Source organism: Melanerpes formicivorus, unplaced genomic scaffold (assembly GCF_026170545.1).
Source record: "Melanerpes formicivorus ecotype bairdi unplaced genomic scaffold, bMelFor1.0.p_v2 SCAF_15, whole genome shotgun sequence".
Lineage (NCBI taxonomy): Eukaryota > Metazoa > Chordata > Aves > Piciformes > Picidae > Melanerpes > Melanerpes formicivorus.
The window spans coordinates 16,900,066-16,920,218 of NW_027142367.1; the positions used below are offsets into that span (position 1 = coordinate 16,900,066).

Sequence of the window (20,153 nt, forward strand, 5' to 3'; positions counted from 1 at the left end):
TCTGAAGGTTCCTTCCAGCCCTTATCATTCTGTGATTCTGTGGTCTGAAAACCCTGGCATGTATAATACCCATGCAGCTGAGTGGTTCATCTAACCAGATCCATGCACCCAGGACCTGTGACACAATCTGCAGTTAGGGTTTATTTGTGTCACAACAGCTGCAGCAATTGCCCTGGGCACATTTCACATCCAACCAACTGAAATGCTAAGCAATCACTTTCCACTTCCCAGCCAGCTGAGAACCTCTTCAGTGTCTCTCACTGGAGCTCAGGAGGGCAGACTGAAGAATGGCAACCTTCAAAGGTCTAAGGACACCAGATATTGCAGAGCTGGTCACAAGGCAGGAGCCAAAGAAGACTCAGTAAACCCTTGGCCTGCCTATGTGTCTGCCAGCAGCCTTTAAGCCCTTCTAAAGCCCTGAACAGAAGGGATACTCACAGTGGTGACATGCTGCTCCCTGGGGTAAGGGATTGCTCTTCAGGCTTCCCTTATTTGAAAATGAGGAGATGCAGTGCTGCTAGGCAGGCTTGGTCTTTGGGAATGAAGTCTGAGCAGTCTTGTTCTTGCTGGTTTTCATTGTGGGCTGCTTAGATTGTTTCTTTGCTCCTCCTTACAGCTTGTTGCTTGTAGGGGGTGGCAGCCTCTCTTTTGCTTTCCCCACAGTGACCTTGTTGGGAGATTGCAGGTCAGCTGGACTCCTTTTCCTGGGAAAGAAAGTGGAGAGAAGCAGCAACTTCTGCTTCTCCTGGTGGCTGATGTCCTTACCTTGCTGGTGATAGCTCTGCCATACCACTGGCAGCTGTTGGCCAGCCTGTGCAGCAGAAAGGTGAAGGAGGCTGGGACAGGAATTGATGTTGTATGGAGGGACAAACTAATCTAAACATGACAGAGGAGAAAACAAGTAAGTGCTGGAGCCAAAACTTGGTTTGACAATGGGTCAGGTATTACTGGGAGGAGAAAAAGGGTGGAGGTGAATTTATCTTTCAAGCACATTGAGGTATGACTATTCCATGAGGAGACATGCCAACCCCGGAGAAGATGGCCCAGACAGCACTGATGCACAGCCATTAAAACACAAATCCAGCTTCCCTAGGAAGCTTCTACTCCAGCCCAGTCCAGTGCAGCTGCAGAGCTTCTGTTGTGCTGCATAAATGAGAGGCAAGCAAGGTGTGCTGTGATCATGGTTTCATGCTTAGAGGCAAGGTAAAGGTGGTTCAGCAGTGATATACGGGAAAGAGTCAGGGAGATGCAAGGGTAACACAAGTGAGCTGGCAGCATTTCAGCATCTGGAAGGCTGCAGAGGGACTTTTCCTGAGGGTGTCTAGAGACAGGACAAGGAGGAATGGTTTGAAGCTGAGGCAGAGCAGGGTTCAACTGGAGCTGACGAAGAAGTTCTTCAGTACCAGGGTAGTGAGACTCTGGAACAGGCTGCCCAGAGAGACTGTGGATGCCTCCTCCCTGGGGGTGTTCAAGGCCAGGTTGGATGAGGCCTCGAAGAGCTGAGCCTGGTGGAGAGGTGTCCCTGACCATGGCAGGAGGTTGGAGGAGATGAGCTCTGAGGTTCCTACCAGCCTGAGCCATTCTAGGATTCTATGATTTCAAGTGAATTTGGAGGAGAGAAAGCAAGCTAATCAAATTCCCTGTGTGGACAGGAATGAGAAACAGCAGTGATAAAGATGTCAAAGGATCATTACAGAATAAAGAGAGATGATGCAAAAGAAATTGTGAGAAGGAGCAGCAGAGCCACAAGACCAGGACTTCATATCCAGCACCGAGTCAGGAGTGGGGAGAGACTCTGAGATCAGGTACAGATTGCTGCGTTGAGAAGAGGCTTGAGTGGTGCACTTCTCATCCTCCGTAGCACTCAACTCTTCAGCTCTGCTCCCTCAGCTGGAGAATCTTTGTGGTGGAAGGAAGATTGCACAGGAAGCAGAAGACAAGAAAACCCAAAAGGCCAACTTCTGGTGTGCTCATTAAAGCACAGGCACCACAGCTGGCTTCTGGAGTTGAACACAGACAGTACATTAGGGAATTTTGCTGCCCTGAATGTGCCTGTAAATGGCTATGAACCACAACCCTGATTTGGCCATTTTGGTTTTTTATCTTTTAGCCCTTTTTTTTTTCTAGTTGTTGTTGTTGTTTTGGTTGGTTGGGGGTTTTGGGGTTGTTCCTCTTTGATTGGCTGTTTTCTGTCTGGTTGGTTTTGGGGGGAGGAGGGAGTTGCTTGGGGTATTTTGTGTTTTGCTTTTTTTAGGTGCTTGCAGTTTCTTCTGACCAGGTAACTTTCTCCTTTCTCTTGTTCCCTCCCTGATGGTGTTCAAGGCCAGGCTGGAGAGAGCAATAATAGTTCCTCTCAGCCTTATCTCCTCCAGACTAAACAACAAGTGTTCAAAGCCAGGTTGCATGAGTCCTTGAGCAACCAAGTCTAGTTGAGAGGTGTCCTTGCCCACGGCAGGGAGGTTGTAGTGGACGAGCTCCGAGGTCTCTTCCAACCTGAGCCATTCTAGGATATCTCCATCATAAAAATGGAGAAAAGAAGAAACTATTAACATTGCTCAAGGGCCTTTACATTGTTTTTTCTTTTGATTTTTCCTGAGGCTGCTTTTAGATTCGGGAAGACCAGGGAAAAGAAGAAAAAAAAAACCCAGGTTTCCACTGGGATGGTTTAAAGAAATGAACTTCCTGCTGGTCTTAAAAATTGTGGGGTTTTTTGAGCTTAATCTCCTAACTTTTCACCTACATTTGGGGTTCAAGTTCCTCAACATTTTTTATTTGAGCTTAATATTCTATTTTTTTTAAATATCTTTGGGTTTCAGGTTCCTCAGAGTTATTGCTTTGAGCTTAATCTTCCAAATTTGCTGCTCTATTCAGGGTTCAGGTTCCTCAAAGCTACATTTTTGAGCTTAATCTTCCCAACTTTCTGTTATATTTGGGTTTCAAGTCCCTCAGAGTTATTGTTTCGATCATCACCTTCCAAATTTTCTCAGCTATTTGGGTTTCAAGCCCCTCTGAGTTATTGTTCTGACCTTAATATTCTTAATTTTCTGATACAGTTGGGATTCATGTCCCTCAAAGTTATATTTTGGGGCTTAATCTTCCAATTTTTCTGATGTATTTGGGTTTCAAGTTCCTCAAAGCTGCATTCTGGGCTTAATCTTCAAAACTTTCTACTGTGTTTGGGTTCCAAGTTCCTCAAAGTTATATTTTGGGGCTTAATCTTCCAATTTTTCTGATGTATTTGGGTTTCAAGTTCCTCAAAGCTGCATTCTGGGCTTAATCTTCAAAACTTTCTACTGTGTTTGGGTTTCAAGTTCCTCAAAGTTATATTTTGGGGCTTAATCTTTCAAATTCTCTGACGTATTGGGGTTTCAAGTTCCTCAAAGCTACATTCTGGGCCTAATCTTCAAAACTTTCTACTGTATATGGGTTTCAGGTTCCTCAAAGTTATATTTTGGGGCTTAATCTTCCAAATTTTCTGATATATTTGGGTTTCATGTTCCTCAAAGTTATATTTTGGGGCTTAATCTTCCAAATTTTCTGATGTATTTGGGTTTCAAGTTCCTCAAAGTTATATTTTGGGGCTTAATCTTCAAAACTTTCTACTGTATTTGGGTTTCAGGTTCCTCAAAGTTATATTTTGGGGCTTAACCTTCCACATTTTCTACTATATTTGGGATTCAAGTCCCTCAAAGTTTTGGGTTTTGGTTTTTTTTGAGCTTAACTTTCCAAAGTTTCTGATGTATTTGGGGTTCAGGCTCCTTGGAGCTACGTTTTGAGCTTAATCTTCTGAACTGCAGCAGTTTGGGTCAGTTTGGTCAAAGAAAACATTGCCATTGAACTCCAAGTAAGAAATTATTACCCATTGTTTTATGTACCTTTATATAAAAAGTTACAAGTAGCAAGCAGATGACAGAGCAATGGGAGAGTAACAGCAGTAACCTGTGGATGCATGCTTTGTACAATGCCAGCTAAGAAAGAGAGTTCTGCCAACTCAGATCTTCAGGAACACACATGCAGATTAAGTGTCTCAAGTGTCCAGTTCAGTCATATTGCTAGGTCCAACAAAACATTTCTCTTGAAGTGCTGCTGTTGCTGGATGGCTAAATACCTGATTTCAATCAATTCTTCCTGAAATTGGGAATTTAACTTGGGGGAAAAGAAAGAAAAGAAAATTAAAAGAAATAAATGAAAAAGAAAAGAGGCAGAAGGAGAAGAACAAAAATAAAGAAAGAAAGAAAGCAGACAGAGAAGAGAAATGCCCAATAAGTAAAATAACCAAAGTCTTATTGCCTTCTAGGAATTGTACTCAACATTTTGTTTTTGTTCCTCTCATGAAACGAGAACAGGTGGTCAGAGAGTCCATAAAACCTCTTAGCTGGTGTTTCCAAGGATGCCAGTTTCACATTTCATTGGAGCACATCCAAAGTCACTCAGGAGAGCTCTAGTCCCAAGCAGGCTAGATAATGGAAACAACGGACACAGAACTTCAATGTAAAGCTTCTTCCACGTAGCAGACAACAGAGAAGTCAATTACACACAGAAAACACAGCAGCTGAGAGAAAACTAAGTGGTTTTTAAGAAGAAAAAACCAAAAAAGGCAGGGGGGGACAACAACAGGAATAGTCTCAGTCAGAAGCTAATTTTTCCTTCCAGTTGGTAGCAAATCTCCAAGTGGATTTCAAAACTAAGGAGCACTTGGTGGCTGGTATCAGATTGCCAAGGAAAATAGGACTGTGCAGTGGAGACATCTTGCTAAGGAGATAGGCAAGATCAGGCTCAGTGAGCCTCTGAGCAACCTGATCTACTGAGGGATGTCCCTGCTGACTACAGAGGGGTTGGACTGGATGACTTTTGGAGGTCCCTTCCAAGCTAGACCATTGTGTGACTTGCAGGTTTAGATAAAGGTAATGAAATGGAACTGATATGTGGTCAGTGTCTCCTTCAGACAGCTCAGAAGATGAAGGATTTCCATGACTGCATGAATAGCAGTTTGGTGAAGGGAAAGGACCCTTAGAAAGGTTGCTGATAGTACCAAACTACTAGGGGTGGCTGATAACACTATTGGACTGTGCTGACAGCTGAGACCGGGGCAGGCTGCAGAGCTGGGCAAAGGGGAACCTCATGAAGTTCCATAAAGACAATGCAGTGTCCTGCCTCTGGGCAGGAACAACACCAGCCACCAGCACAGCCTAGGGGTTGTCCTGCTGGAAAGCAGCTCCATGGACAGAGACCTTGGAGTGCTGGTGGACAGCAACCTCTGCATGGACACCAATGTGCCCCTGTGGCCAAAAGAGCCAAGGGCATCCTGGGGTGCATCACAAACAGTGTGGCCAGCAGCTCCAGAGAGATACTCCTGCCCCTCTGCTCTGCCCTGCTCAGACCACACCTACGATACTGTGTCCAGTTTGGGGCTCCCCAGTGCAAGAGAGACAAAGATCTGCTGGACAGAGCCCAACAGAGAGCTGTGAGGATGATGAAGGGACTGGAACATGTCTGCTGTGAAAAAAGACTGAGAGCCCTGGGGCTCTTTAGTCTGGAGAGGAGAAGGCTGAGAGGGGATCTGATCAATGTCTACAAATGTCTGAGGGATGGGTGTCAGGATGAAGGTGCCAGGCTCTGTTTGGTGGTGCCCAGTGATAGGACAAGGAACAACAGCTACAAGCTGGAATCCAGGAGTTTCTACCTCAACATAAGGAGAAACTTGTTTGGTGTGAGGGTGCTGGAGGCCTGGAGCAGGCTGCCCAGAGAGGTTGTGGAGTCTCCTTCTCTGAAGACTTTCCAACCCTTCCTGGATGTGTTCCTATGTGCCCTATGTGATCCTGCTCTGGTAGGGCAGGTGGACTGGGTGTTATTTAGAGGTCATCTCCAATCCCTCCCATTCTGTGATTCTGTGACTGCATGAAAGTAAAGCAAGGTTAAAATGCATTCTCTCTGTGAGGAAAACAACACAGAACAATCTTTGCTTACACTCTCTAGGAGCAACAAAAACATTCATGCATCCTTTCCCAGTAAAATGACTGTATGCATACATAGACATAACATCTTTAGACACCAATAGATAGATACTCAGCTATGAATCCACAGATTCTCAGCTACATAAAACTTCAGCAGAAACATTTGGCAACCCAGCAGTGTTGGCTTACGGTTGGACTTGGTGCTTTTAAAGGTCTCTTCCAACCAAAACTGAGAATTCTGTGATCTGAGATTATATTTATGGAGGTGAAATGCTGCTAACAAATGATACAAAACAAAAAGCCTAGGAAAAGACTCAAAACAAAACCCTAACCCAAAACCAAAACCAAAGGAAGATTAATTTGCAATCATCAACATCAGCCCTAGAAAGTCTCTGCCACACCCCCTTTCCCCAGCACTTTGCAAGGCTGAATGAATAAAATGAACTGAAAGCAGATAATCAATTCTACATCTTCCTGACTTGGGTTAGATTGCCAAGTTTCAGAGATTACTTTACATGCTGGGCCTCCAAATTTTGGGTTCACAAATCAAAAGGAGCAGTAATGAAGCACTAGAGCCATGCAAAGCATCTGTCTTTACCAAATGTTTGGAATGAGGAGGATATTAAACCAGGGGAAGAGGCTGTGAAGAGTGAGGAATTAAGAGATTCGGCTTCATGAAAGTGGTCCTCATCTATCTTTCCATTTTCTCACCATTCAAACCTGGCTCTCTCCAGACAAGGCAACAGAAAGCTTGAGAACTAAGGTGCAGCTCAGCAAAAGGACAGACACATGCACAAATCAAATCAATGCAAAGCAACAGGTGGTTCAAACCGTTGCAGCAGTGTTACTCACCTCCACTTTGTCTTCTAGACCCTAGTGGTGTTGTACTCAGACTCATGTTTGCTTAGAGACCCAATGAGGCAGAACCTGGAATGTTATGGCTATTTCATTCAAAATAATCACGTTTGCATAGAAAAACAGAATGACATGCAGAGAGACACTTAAGGAACAGTACAGCTTGATCATCTGAGCAGTATTCATGAAGTCATTGACATTGGCATGCAGTCAGGTTCAAATCAGCAGTTAACTTAGTGGGGATTTTGCCTTAATGGTGCAAAGAAAACGGGGAGGGCATGTAAACAGTCACAAGGAGAGCACAAAAATGCATGCAAGAGGAGAAAAAACCAACAAATCAAATAATAAATAGGTCAAAAGTTGATGTTTTTCTTTTTTCTTTTTCAAATAAATTGTTCATAAAGGTTTCATTTGTTTTTCTTTTTCCTGTAAACTTTTCCTCATTCACATTGAGAGTCATCCCAAGTGCAACACCCAGCAGAAAGAGCTCTTTGATTGAAAGCAGCATGCTTGACTTTTTGATGTGTTAGCAAGACTCCTTTCAACTCTCTTTCTCTATGGAAAACTATGGTAGTCTCTGTTTGCTGTCCTGTCTCATCTTCTAGTTGATAGATAGCTTGGGGGCTGACCTGCTGGACAGCAGCTCTGGGGAAAAGGACCTGGGAGTCCTGGGGGACAACAGGATGGACATGAGCCAGCAGCGTGTCATGGAGGCCAAGGCCAAAGGCTTCCTGGGGTTAGATTAGAAGGACTGTGGTGAATAGGTTCAGAGAAGTTCTCCTGCCTCTACTCTGCCCTGCTGAGGCCACCTCTGGAATATTGTGTCCAGCTCTGGATCCCTCAGTTCAAGAAGGACCTCAGGGAACTGCTTGAAAGAGTTCAGCACAGAGGCACAAAACTGCTGCAGGCAGTGGAACATCTCCCTGCTGAGGATAGGCTGAGGGAGCTTGGGGCTCTGGAGCTTGTAGCAGAGGAGCCTGAGGGGTGTCCTGTCCATAGACGGGACAAGGGGCAATGGGAGCAAGCTGGAGCAGAGGAGGTGCCACAGGAACATAAGGAGAAACCTTATCACTATGAGTGTGCTGGAGGCCTGGAGCTGGCTGCCCAGAGAGGTTGTGGAGTCTTCTTCCCTGGAGACTTTCCAACTCCACCTGGCTGTGTTCCTGTGTGACCTGCCCTGGGTGACCCTGCTCTGGCATGGGGGGTTGGACTGGATGATCTCTGGGGATCCCTTCCAACCCCTAACCTTCTGTGACTGTGTGATTAGTGTGTAGCTTAATAAGACAGGCCAAGGTCCTGTGATTAATAAAGGAACAGAGTAAATTTTGCAAGTAATTTTGTCATTCATTATACCAAAGCTGCCACTTCATGAGAAAAGGAAGTTCCTTACCCCAGGGTTGTGTCTCTCAATTTCAAGCCATGCATCTAACCTGATCCATGTATTTTGTATTTATTGATGTCTTGATTTAGAGACCTTAGACCAACAGTGGATGTCCCTGCTGAATGCAGAGGAGGTTGGACTAAATGACCTCTGGAGGTCCCTTCCAACCCAGACCATTCTATGATTCTATGATGCTCAAGGGCACCTCAGTTAGAAGGAAGCAACACTTATGTGGCTGACTCAAAAAATGAAGTTCACACACAACAAAATTCTTTGGCTTTTAAAGATTATCCCTAGTCTTTGCTGACCTGAGTGAATGTGGCTAAGTGCAAACCAGAAAAAGAAAGACCAAGTGGAAAGGCAGACGTGAGATACAAGATCCTTCAGGAAACAGGAGCAGAGATGAGAGAGAGACAGGAAGAGACAGATAAAATAATGGGGATATGCTATGAGGAAACAGAAAGATAAACAGGAAATAAGCAGACAGAGTGAAGGTGCTGGGGCAATCAAGTCCTCATACAAGAGTCTTCATCAAAAATCTATTGATACTGACCGCTGAACAGCTTTGTCATGTCTGGCCAGCCTGTGGCTCGTGGTTGGGACCTCTTCGATCTCGTCGATCTCGCATGCATCTGCAGCGTCCTGGGAGTAGCTATGCTTCATGACAAGGATGTTCCTCCTGTTGACAGGCTGGATGAGTGGTTTGACGGGCTGGGGCTGGATTTCTGTCAAGACAGAAGCATCTCTTGTGCTGAGGTTACTCCGGCTGCCCTTAATGCTAGACACTTGTGATCCACAGTGATGGTCATGAATGCATTTGGAAGATGATCTCCGCAGTTTATGGTAGTTCTCAAAGTCATCTGCCACGTCAGCCAGGTCAGCTGTATGGCCTGTCCCTCTGAGGGTGCATAACTCGTAGTGAGGAGGCTCAAACACCTCCTGGAACACTGTTTGATCAAAGTCTGTTTTCCTTTGGACAAATTTTTTCCGAGGCTGCTTGATCTGCACTATAACAGAGATCACGATGAGGATGATCACGATGCAAGAAGTCACCCCAATTATAGTCCCACTGGTGTTGGTAAGTTGGTCCAATAGGTTGGCATTTCTTTTTTCTGTGAGATAGGAGAAAGGGAAGAAAGGGAAGAGAAGGGACAGAGGGGAAAGAAAGGAGAGAAAGGAGGGAAAGGAGGGAAAGGAGGGAAGGGAGGGAAAGGAGGGAAAGGAGAGAAAGGAGGGAAAGGAGAGAAAGGAGGGAAAGAATAGAAAGGAGAGAAAGGAGGGAAAGGTGGGAAAGGAGGGAAAGGAGGGAAAGGAGGGAAAGGAGGGAAAGGAGGGAAAGAAGAGAAAGGAGAGAAAGGAGAAAAAGGAGAGAAAGGAGAGAAAGAAAGGCACAGAGTTAATTGCAGTTCAAGAATAGAAACAACCCTGACGGGTTCAGAGATGTCTGCAAAGCTGAGCCTAAGTCTATGGCTGAGGTCACTTAATCAATCTTCCTGATGGAAAGGAAGAAATCAGGGATTTGTGAAAGCCAAGTGCACAGCACACAGGTCTTCTACCTGCCCACTCACCTCAAAGATTATCGATTGAGAGTAGATGGCAAGGAATTATTAACAAAGCTACAGCCATAACAAACAGATGACTTTGGTGTCACCTCTGAATTCCAGCTGCCTGCTAAAGCCCCCCCAGACTGTTACAGATCTTTTCTTCATGGTTGTTTTTGTGGGTTCTTTTGTCCCTTCCAGTAAATATATGCAGATGGGGCATAAGGATCAATGGGAGAGCAAGATCTTACAGCATTTAAAAAGGAATTTTTCTCTTCATGGCACTGGGGTGAAGCCCTGATATTAATGGGCTGACTGGGACTGTTGGTAGTGCTCAATGAAACAGGAAAATCAGGAGAAAATATAAAGGTTATTCCTGGCCAAGCTGTCAGCCCATGGCTTGGACAGCAGCACTCTGAGCTGGGTTAGGAACTGGCTGGATGGCCAAGCCCAGAGAGTGGTGGTGAATGGTGCCACATCCAGCTGGCAGCCAGTCACTAGTGGCGTCCCCCAGGGATCAGTGCTGGGCCCCATCCTCTTTAACATCTTTATTGATGATCTGGATGAGGGCATTGAGTCCATCATCAGTAAATTTGCTGATGACACCAAGCTGGGGGCAGGAGTTGATCTGCTGGAGGGTTGAGAGGCTCTGCAGAGAGACCTCGACAGGCTGGACAGATGGGCAGAGTCCAAGGGCATGAGATTGAACACATCCAAGTGCCGGGTTCTGCACATTGGCCACAACAACCCCATGCAGAGCTACAGGCTGGGGTCAGAGTGGCTGGAGAGCAGCCAGGCAGAGAGGGACCTGGGGGTGCTGGTTGATGGTAGGCTGAACATGAGCCTGCAGTGTGCTCAGGCAGCCAGGAGGGCCAATGGCATCCTGGCCTGCATCAGGAACAGTGTGACCAGCAGGAGCAGGGAGGTCATTCTGCCCCTGTACACTGCACTGGTTAGGCCACACCTCGAGTCCTGTGTCCAGTTTTGGGCCCCTCAGTTTAGGAAGGAGGTTGACTTGCTGGAACGAGTCCAGAGAAGGGCAACAAAGTTGGTGAGGGGCTTGGAACACAAGCCCTATGAGGAGAGGCTGAGGGAGCTGGGGCTGCTTAGCCTGGAGAAGAGGAGACTCAGGGGTGACCTTATTGCTGTCTACAACTACCTGAAGGGAGGTTGTAGACAGGCAGAGGCTGGTCTCTTCTCCCAGGCAGCCAGCATCAGAACAAGAGGACACAGTCTCAGGCTGCACCAGGGGAGGTTTAGGCTGGAGGTCAGGAGGAAGTTTTACACAGAGAGAGTGATTGCCCACTGGAATGGGCTGCCCGGGGAGGTGGTGGAGTCACCATCACTGCAGGTGTTCAGGAGGAGACTTGACAGGGTGCTTGGTGCCATGGGTTAGTTGATTAGGTGGTGTTGGATGATAGGTTGGACACGATGATCTTGAAGGTCTCTTCCAACCTGGACTATTCTATTCTATTCTATCCTATTCTATTCTATTCTATTCTATTCTATTCAAAGTGAGGGTTCAGAAAAAAAACAACTAACAAAACCACAACTGTGCCACTTTCTAATTTCTTAATTACCAGGACTTTTCTAAGCACCAGGAGAACTCCCCAGACAGAATCCTACCTACTACCCTTTGCTCAAGTGCCTCTAGGAGATTGGCCAGCACACTGTGAATGAAGAAAAAGCAGAAACTTTGCAGGAAAATGACAGAAATCAAACCATTTCCACCCTCCTGTTGAGTTTATTCCTCTGTGATTTGCTTTCAGCTGGCTGCAGGCACATGAGATGGTGACTGAGCCTTGCAGAAGCTCTATCAGTCTCTCCCAGGCATAGAAGGACTTGATAACTGTGACTAAGTTTCAGCACCCACTTTAGTGTAATTTTTATTGGCAACCTTAAGCAGAATCCCAGAATGGCTCAGGTTGGAAGAGACCTCAGAGTTCATCTCCTCCAACCTCCCCACCATGCCCAAGGACACCTCTCAACTAGACTCAGCTGCTCAAGGCCTCATACATACAAAAATACTTAAACAAAAAAAAGCCTTAGAAATGAAAGCCATTGGCACCAACACATCAACATCCATCTCTTCAAGAGCTCCTACATAGCAAAAATTCACTTCTCAATGTTCACAGCTTCACAGATTGCATTGGGTTGGAAGGGACACTGAAAGGGCATCTTGGCCAGCCCTGCTGCGGGCAGCAGGGACACCCAACCACAGTATCACAGCATCACAGTATCACCAAGGTTGGAAGAGACCTCAAAGATCATCGAGTCCAACCTGTCACCACCGACCTCATGACTGGACCATGGCACCAAGTGCCACATCCAGTCCCCTCTTGAGCACCTCCAGGGATGGTGACTCCACCACCTCCCTGGGCAGCACATTCCAATGAGGAATGACTCGCTCGGTGAGAACTTTCTCCTCACCTCAAGCCTAAACTTCCCCTGGCACAGCTTGAGACTGTGTCCCCTTGTTCTGGTGCTGGTTGCCTGGGAGAAGAGACCAGAGCAGGCTGCACAGGGACACAGCAAGGTTGAGTTTGAATGTCTCCAGGGATGGGGCCTCAACCACATCCCTGGGCAGCCTGTTCCAGTCTCTCCCCACCCTCACTGTGCAGAACTTCCTCCTGATGTCCAACTTAAATCAGCCCTGCTCCAGTTTCAAACCACTGCCTCTCGACCTATCCCCACAGGCCTTTCTGAACACTCCCTCCCCAGCCTTCTTCCTTACATGCCACCCAAACCCACTCCCTGCCTACTCCAGCAGATTCACCTGGACTTTCTCTGACTGACAGAGACTCTGGGGACACAGCAGAGTTAGAAAAAGCCACACAGAAGCAAACAACATTTTTTGTTGTTGTTTGTTTGGCTGGAATCATCAAAACCTTTTTGTACTCAGAGGAGAGGATAAACGCGGAAGGCCAAATGAAAAAGCTACTTGGCAAAGGTCTGATGAATAAAACCATACTGGGAATGGAAGAGTGGGGGTGGTTCTCTGTTCCCCTCTGTTCTGGGAAAGTAGAGGGCAGATAATTCTTTCCCAATGGTATGTTTAGGGTTGTTTTGTGGGGCAGCTTTTTGGTGAGGGATATTACTGCCGTGCCCCAGCTTTGCCGCGTCCTTTCAGAGCGCCGCTCTCGTTTGTGTTTTCCCCTGTTGCACTGCTTGTCAGGATTTTCCAGGCTTCAGCAGACTTATGGGCTGCCTGCTAATCCATCTCGTTTTGAAGTTTGTGACTTGATTGGTTCCTAAATTTGGCATATCCCATGTTTCCAGGAACAAATCTGAAACAGGGAGGGGGAGGAGGCAGGGAGGGAGGGAGGGAGGGAGGGAAGCAAACTGTCTCCCCAGCTTACAGTGTGAGTTGGTTAAGCTCTCCTCCCTCAAGGCAGCACAGATGCTGATTTGTGTTTCTTTTTCTTTTGCAGAAACACAAAGCAATGTTCAGAAGCCACTGCAGAACCTGTTTGAGAACATTGGCCCCTACCTATGCAATAGGCATTCTGCCTCATTTCATAGGTTCAGAGATTCATACAAGGGGTTTAGCCTGGAAGGGACCTTGAAGGTCATCTGAAGATCAGAGAATCATAAAATAGCTTAAGTTGGAAGGGACCTCAGAGATCACCTGCTCCAACCTCCCCATCATACCCAGGACACCTCTCAACCAGATTCAGCTGCTCAAGGTCTTATCCAACCTGGCCTTGAGCACCCCCAGGCAGGAGGCATCCACAGCCTCCCTGGGCAGCCTATTCCAGAGCCTTGCCATCCTGGTACTGAAGAACTTCTTCCTCATCTCCAGTCTAACCCTTCTCTGCCTCAGCTTCAAACCATTTCCCCTTGTCCTGTCTCTAGACACCCTCAGGAAAAGTCCCCCTCCTTCCTGGGGGATCCCTTTAGGCATTGGAATGCAACCAAACCAAACTGGAAGGCAATACAAACCAGGTAAAACAAATGCAAAGGCTGCAGGTAAAATCCACTGGTGCCTTTACCTCTCTTCATTTCCTCTCTTGCTTGGTTTATGCTCTCCCTGCATTACTCTTCCTGAGCCCTGCCCCATCTGGCATACAGTTAACAAGACACTAAGGATGAAATGCTGCATCCCACCCTGTCTAAATGGCTCTGACATCTCCAGTTCTCCACATTACCTTTGCAGTGGTTTTCATCCCAGGGGTACACACAGTTCTGGAGTCCATTGCAGACCAAGGTGTTATTGATACACATATTACTGTGGCAAAAGAATGTGTTGGCTTCACAGGGAGCTGAAAACAAGAGAGACAAAAACCTGATGTTAAGGAGAAAATCTGCAACAAACACATCTAAGGGTGGTCATGTAATGTGGAATAGGAAACAGCTAAACAACACAGCTTCAAGAATTGCAGTTACCAAAAATTCACTTCTCATGCTGACAGCTTCACAGTTTGCATTGGGTTGGAAGGGACACGGAAAGGGCACCTTGGCCAGCCCCCCTGCAGGCAGCAGGGGCACCTCCAGCCAGAGCAGGCTGCACAGGGACACAGCAAGGCTGAGCTTGAATGTCACCAGGGATGGGGCCTCAACCACATCCCTGGGCAGCTTGTTCCCAGAGTCTCACCACCCTCACTGTGCAGAACTTCCTCCTGACACCCCACCTAAATCTGCCCTGCTCCAGTGTCAAACCATTGCCCCTCATTCCACCCCCACAGGCCCTTCAGAACAGCTCCTCCCCAGCCTTACTGTAGGTCCCCTTGAGGCACTGAAATGTTCCTTGAACAAATTTAATATTCACCATGAAGCCCTGAGAGCACTCAAGTCCCACACTGTTCATCATGCTGTGGCACTTTTCAGTTCCAAGATAGATGGACTTCCCCACAGCCTGACTGGCATGGTTGTAGTGATTGCCCCCCACCACACATTGCTGGAGGGTCACTGATGTTCTGTCAACAGTTTTAGACACAGATCCAAAACCCAGCACCCTGTGGGCTGCTCTAAAAAGAGTTAACTGTGTCACAGCCTCACCCAGCCTATGGACAAGAGTTTGGTCTAAAACGAGTTGCAGAAACCTGGAGTGACCCAAAAAAAAACCCAACAAACTTTAGTGCCTACATGGAGGTTGCCTGAACATTTAAACACAAAGATAAAATTACTTTCAAAACCTTTGAGTCACAAGAAAGGCTACAGTAAAAAGCAAGAAAGTCTTCTTTGGTCACAAATGTGAAAATCATAAACAGCAACAATCTTAATTGTCCCTGAAGCACAGGGTCTGGGAGAATCATGCAGACAAGCCCTGCAGGATGAAGGCTTCACTGAAAGCAACAGACTGCTGCTTTGAAGGAGCCTGGAAGAAGCCCCTAGAAGGATAGAATCATAGAATGGTTTGAGTTGGAAGCAATCTCCAAAGGTCCCTGCAGTCAGCAGGGACATCTTGGGTTGGAACTTTAAGGTCCCTTCCAAACCAAACCAAACCAAACCAAACCAAACCAAACTAAACTAAACTAAACTAAACTCAACTAAACCAAACCAAACCAAAGAGAATGGAATGGAATGGAATGGAATGGAATGGAATGGAATGGAATGGAATGGAATGGAATGGAATGGAATGGAATGGAATAGAATAGAATAGAATAGAATAGAATAGAATAGAATAGAATAGAATAGAATAGAATAGAATAGAATAGAATAGAATAGAATAGACCAGAGCAGAGCAGGTTGGAAGAGACCTTCAAGATCATTGCGTCCAACCTAGCATCCAACACCACCTAATCAACTAACCCATGGCACCAAGCACCCTGTCAAGTCTCCTCCTGAACACCTCCAGTGATGGTGACTCCACCACCTCCCTGGGCAGCCCATTCCAGTGGGCAATCACTCTCTCTGTGTAAAACTTCCTCCTTCATGAATCTATGAAAGTATTTACAGTGGACACAAGATGGTGCACTGCTCCTGGGAGATAGATGAGCAGGTGAGGGGACAGGAGAGGTTTTCTCAGGGGAGGGGACAAGGAGAGATGTTCTCAAGGGAGGGGAAAGGGAGAGATGTTAACAGAAGGGACAGGAAGAGATGTTCTCAGGGAAGGGAACAGGAAGAGATGTTATCCCATCCAGACTTCTGCCATCACCACATATAAAGAAACCTGAGTTTAGTATTTTAAGGTTAATGGCTTTTCAAATCAATAATAATTTAGTTGCTGGAGCTGTCCACATTTTGTTACTGTTGGAAGCTGTTCAGAGAGCACGTGGAGCCCATAACCTGCAGTTTTCCCTTCACTGATGTAAAATAATCATAAATTCTTTTCATCCTGAATAGCCCCAAGGCAGAGAAACACAAAGAGCATTAATAGGTCTTCCATCTGCCATGTTCACCAAGTACCATGACATAAAAGCAGTCATCTTCTGTATTAAACAAAATAATACTGCTTCCACTGAAACAATAAAATAATCACAAGTACTAGATGGACAATTGTACTGTAAACCAACTCTGTTCATAAAGCACTACAGCAAATAAATAGAATCAGAGAATCACAGAGTGGTCTGGGTTGGAAGGGACCTCTAAAGGTCATCCAGTCCAACCCCCCTGCACTCAGAAGAAACATCTTCCACCAGATCAGGTTGTTCAGAGTCTTATCCAGCCTCACCTTGAATATCTCCAGGAATGGAGCCTCAACCACCTCCCTGGGCAACCTGTTGCAGTGTTCCAGCAGCCTCCTGGTGCAGAACTTGTTCCTCACATCCAATCTCAATCTGCTCTGCTCTCATTTCAAACCATTGCTCCTCATCCCATCCCTGCAGGCTTTTGGGAACATTCCCTCTGCAGCCTTCCTGGAGGATCCCTTCAGGTACTGGAAGGCAGCTCAAAGGTCTGCAGGGAACCTTCTCTTCTCCAAGCTGAACACCCCCAGCTCCCTCAGCCTGTGTATTTTCAGTAATCATTTTACCATAGTGATGTGTAATAAAATACATCTCTGTGTGTGCATGTGTCTGGGTGTGTTAAAGAAATCTGGGAAGGGACTTTTTACAAGAGCTTGTAGTGATAGAATGAGAGGGAATGGATTGGAGCTTGAGGAGGGCAGATTGAGACTGGAGATGAGGAAGAAATTCTTGACAGTGAGGGTGGGGAGACACTGGAACAGGTTGCCCAGGGAGGTTGTGGATGTCCCCTCCCTGGAGGTGTTCAAGGCCAGGCTGGATGAGGCCTTGAGCAACCTGGGCCAGTGGAAGGTATCCCTGCCCATGGCAGGGGTTTGGAACTGGATGATATTTAAGGTCTCTTCCAACCCAAACAAATCTCTGAATCTATGAAATGTGTTTAACGCCACATTTTCATCCTCGGCCCCCTTCAAGACAGCTCTGTTCAAGAGAAATTTAATGTTATCTTTTGGGGACAGTTAACAGCAGATGCACATTGATCATCTAATCTTTCCAAACCACCCCTGAGTGGTTTCCCAAGGTTGTTTGGATAGATTTACTCAGCAGAGCGTGGCAGCTCAGGAGTACGTGCTCAGAGCTCCAGCCTCTGCTCAGTGTCTACATTCCAGGCACCACAAACAGGGATTTAATTCAGGGGCAGAGAGTCATTGGGATGCTGAAGTCAGGGAGGGCTTTTCACCAGAGAGAGAGCTGCAAACAGCACAGAGGCAAAGAAAATCACATCTGAGTGCTCACCAGGAAGGAGGCAATCCCAATGGTCCCCTTTCCAGGTGTTACTGTGGACAGAGGGAGCATAGCCAGCAAAGCTACAATGTGTTTGCACTCCTAAGTCCTTGCAAAGGGAAGCTCTCACTTCACATGTGCTGCACTAATTGCTTTGCTGCTCCTCTGCTCAGGAGTTCCCTTTGCATTGCCACCACAAACACAGTCACTAAGGCTACATGCCTGCAGTGCCTTTTCCCCATGCTGGGGGCATCACCTGCAGGAATTCTGCTTGCAGACAAGGCCTGGAATGCTGTTACTCACTGAAGCTCTGCACCACTCTAAGATTTTTACCCAAATACAGATTTTGTTAATCAGAACAAAATAAGAATGCAAGAGCTTGTCCTCCTTTAGGGAATCCACAGGTAGAAGGGCTTTGAAACCAGGCTGAGAGCTCAGAGGTCCACAAAATAAGAGAAGGAATACTATTTTATCTGGCATTGGATTTGTGATGCAGGGTTATGGACAGAGAAGGGAGCAGAGCTACCAAGCAGGAGTCAGAGGTGAGAGAGCAAACCTCTTGCCTGCTGTGCATACAGAGGGATTTCTTATCCCTGCTGCACTGCTGCTCCAAATCTGCTTTTAGGTTGGAGTGTGGCTGCATTTGCTCAGGAGCAGCTCTTGGAAGAAGCTGGAGGTGTAGCACGGCTGTCAGTAATCAGCCTGAAGATCACTCTCACAGGCATGGAAAATTAAATAAAGGTTTAGTCAGTGGGTGAGAAAACAAAGGCTCATTTTTCAACTCTTCTTACTAGATGAACCTTTTGATGAAGCCACCTTCTTTGTTTTCCTTTTTCTGGTTCTTAATGTCTTTGGCTATTTGAAATCTATTGTAGAGAGTGGCTGCCATGCACAGAAATATGTCTACAGATATAGATAATGTAGATAGAGGTATACATATAGATACAGACATTTAGATTATTTAGCTATATAGATATGTAAACAGCAATGATACAGAAGATACAGATGAGCTCAGAATGTATATTAAAGATCATAAGATAAGGACATATTACAGCCAGTTCTGGTGTCCCCAGCAGAAGGACATATTGCTGCTGGAGAGAGGCTGGAGGAGGGCACAAAGATGATCCAAGGGCTGGAGCAGCTCTGCTGTGAGGACAGGCTGAGGGAGCTAGGGGTGTTCAGCCTGAAGAAGGCTCTAGAGGGACATTAGAGCTTCCTTCCAGTGCCTGAAGGGATCCTTCAGGAAGGCTGCACAGGGACTTTTCCTGAGGGTGTCTAGGGACAGGCCCAGAGGGAATGGTTTGAAGCTGAGGCAGAGCAAGGTTAGATTGGAGCTGAGGAAGAAGTGTTTCAGTACCAGGGTGGTGAGACTCTGGAGCAGGCTGCCCTGGGAGTCTGTGGATGCCTCCTGCCTGGCAGTGTTGAAGGCCAGGTTGTTTGAGGCCTTGAGCAACTGAGTCTGGTTGAGAGGTGACTCTGTGAATGGTGGGGAGGTTGGAGTAGATGAGCTCTGAGGTCCCTTCCAACCTGAGCCATTATGGGATTCTATGACTCTGTGATAGAGATGGAGATGGAGAGAGATAAAGAGATAGAGATTATATATATGTAAGACATAAATATAGATATTCTCAGAGTGCATATTAAAGATTCAAAGGTAAGGACCTAAGCAGGGAAAACCCATAATAGTAGTTGAAACAGCTAATAATGCTGCTCACAAAATACCACTGCACATTACCAGTGATTAGGAATCAATTGGTTACTTACAGCCCTGCTACTGTTTTGGTACAGAGAACCAGCAGTGTTTTCCTGACTGAGCAAACTTAACTACTACTTGCATTGTACCCCTTTCCTTCAAACATTTCTAGCACTTCTAGAAGTCTGGAAACTTGCAAGAGCACTTTTTAGATGCCAGCCACAAAGCCCTATGTATTTCAAGTGGAACTGGAGCACACCAAACAAACCTCACGGAAATTTTCAAGCAAGAAATCTCTTTCAGATTTCTCTGTTCTACACAAACATCAAATCCCCAGGAAGTGGCTCTGTAACAAGAATTAAGAGAGTTACACAGAAAGAAAACATTCCTTAGGCTAAGCAGCCTGCTTCCAAAATAAACCACTTCCAGTCCACAGAGCCTCCTGTAAGGGAAGGCTTCACATCTCAACAGCTCAGCTCCACACTGGGGAGAAAAACCCAGGCAGCAGCAGAGCACAACACAGTCACAGAACCACAGAATGTTAGGGGCTGGAAGGGACCTCCAGAGATCATCCAGTCCAAATTCCCTGCCAGAGCAGGGTCACCCAGGGCAGGTCACGCAGGAACACATCCAGGCAGGTTTGGAATGTCTCCAGGGAAGGAGACTCCCCAACAGTCAAACAAGAGTTTTAGTTTGTCACTCTATCCCACGCACAGCACCACCACATAAATGCCATCTGTTTTGTTTCTTTCTCAGCTCCAGGGTAACAAAACAGCTTTTCCCCCCTCTTTCTTTGTCCCCACGTAGAGGCACAGGTGTGTGCTCCCTGATGCACATCTCCCTGAATGAGCTCTGACATTCCCTCTTTGCCATGCAGATGATCTAATTATGCCCTCACCCTGCTGAAAGACGCTGCAGCCCACATGCTGTGAGCTGTGTCTCACCTCAGCATCTGCTCTGGCTGATCCTGGCAGCCCACACCAGTCTGACACACAGGGCAGCACTTACAGCTGGCATGGCCCAGGAGCTACAATCTGCATCACCTTTTGAAGTCCATTTCCAGCATTCAAAACACAGACACAGTTTCTTCTCCTGTTTATG

General features: G+C 46.4%; 1 protein-coding gene across 2 annotated transcripts in view; it reads right to left on the bottom strand.

Annotated features, from left to right (window-relative positions):
* Positions 1-423: 423 nt before the first annotated feature.
* Positions 424-20,153, bottom strand: part of NETO1 (neuropilin and tolloid like 1) — a 59,070-nt gene continuing 39,340 nt past the window's right edge. Inside the window, exons 8-11 of one of the 2 annotated variants that reach the window (XM_068147693.1) lie at positions 13,880-13,993; positions 8,744-9,302; positions 6,807-6,857; positions 424-4,456 (exon numbers count right to left, since the gene is read on the bottom strand). In XM_068147693.1, the coding sequence (XP_068003794.1) occupies positions 6,821-6,857; positions 8,744-9,302; positions 13,880-13,993 (710 nt within the window). In that variant the 3' untranslated portion in view covers positions 424-4,456; positions 6,807-6,820. Of the gene's footprint in view, positions 4,457-6,806; positions 6,882-8,743; positions 9,303-13,879; positions 13,994-20,153 lie in introns of both variants that reach the window. The other variant, XM_068147692.1, reaches the window with a different exon arrangement.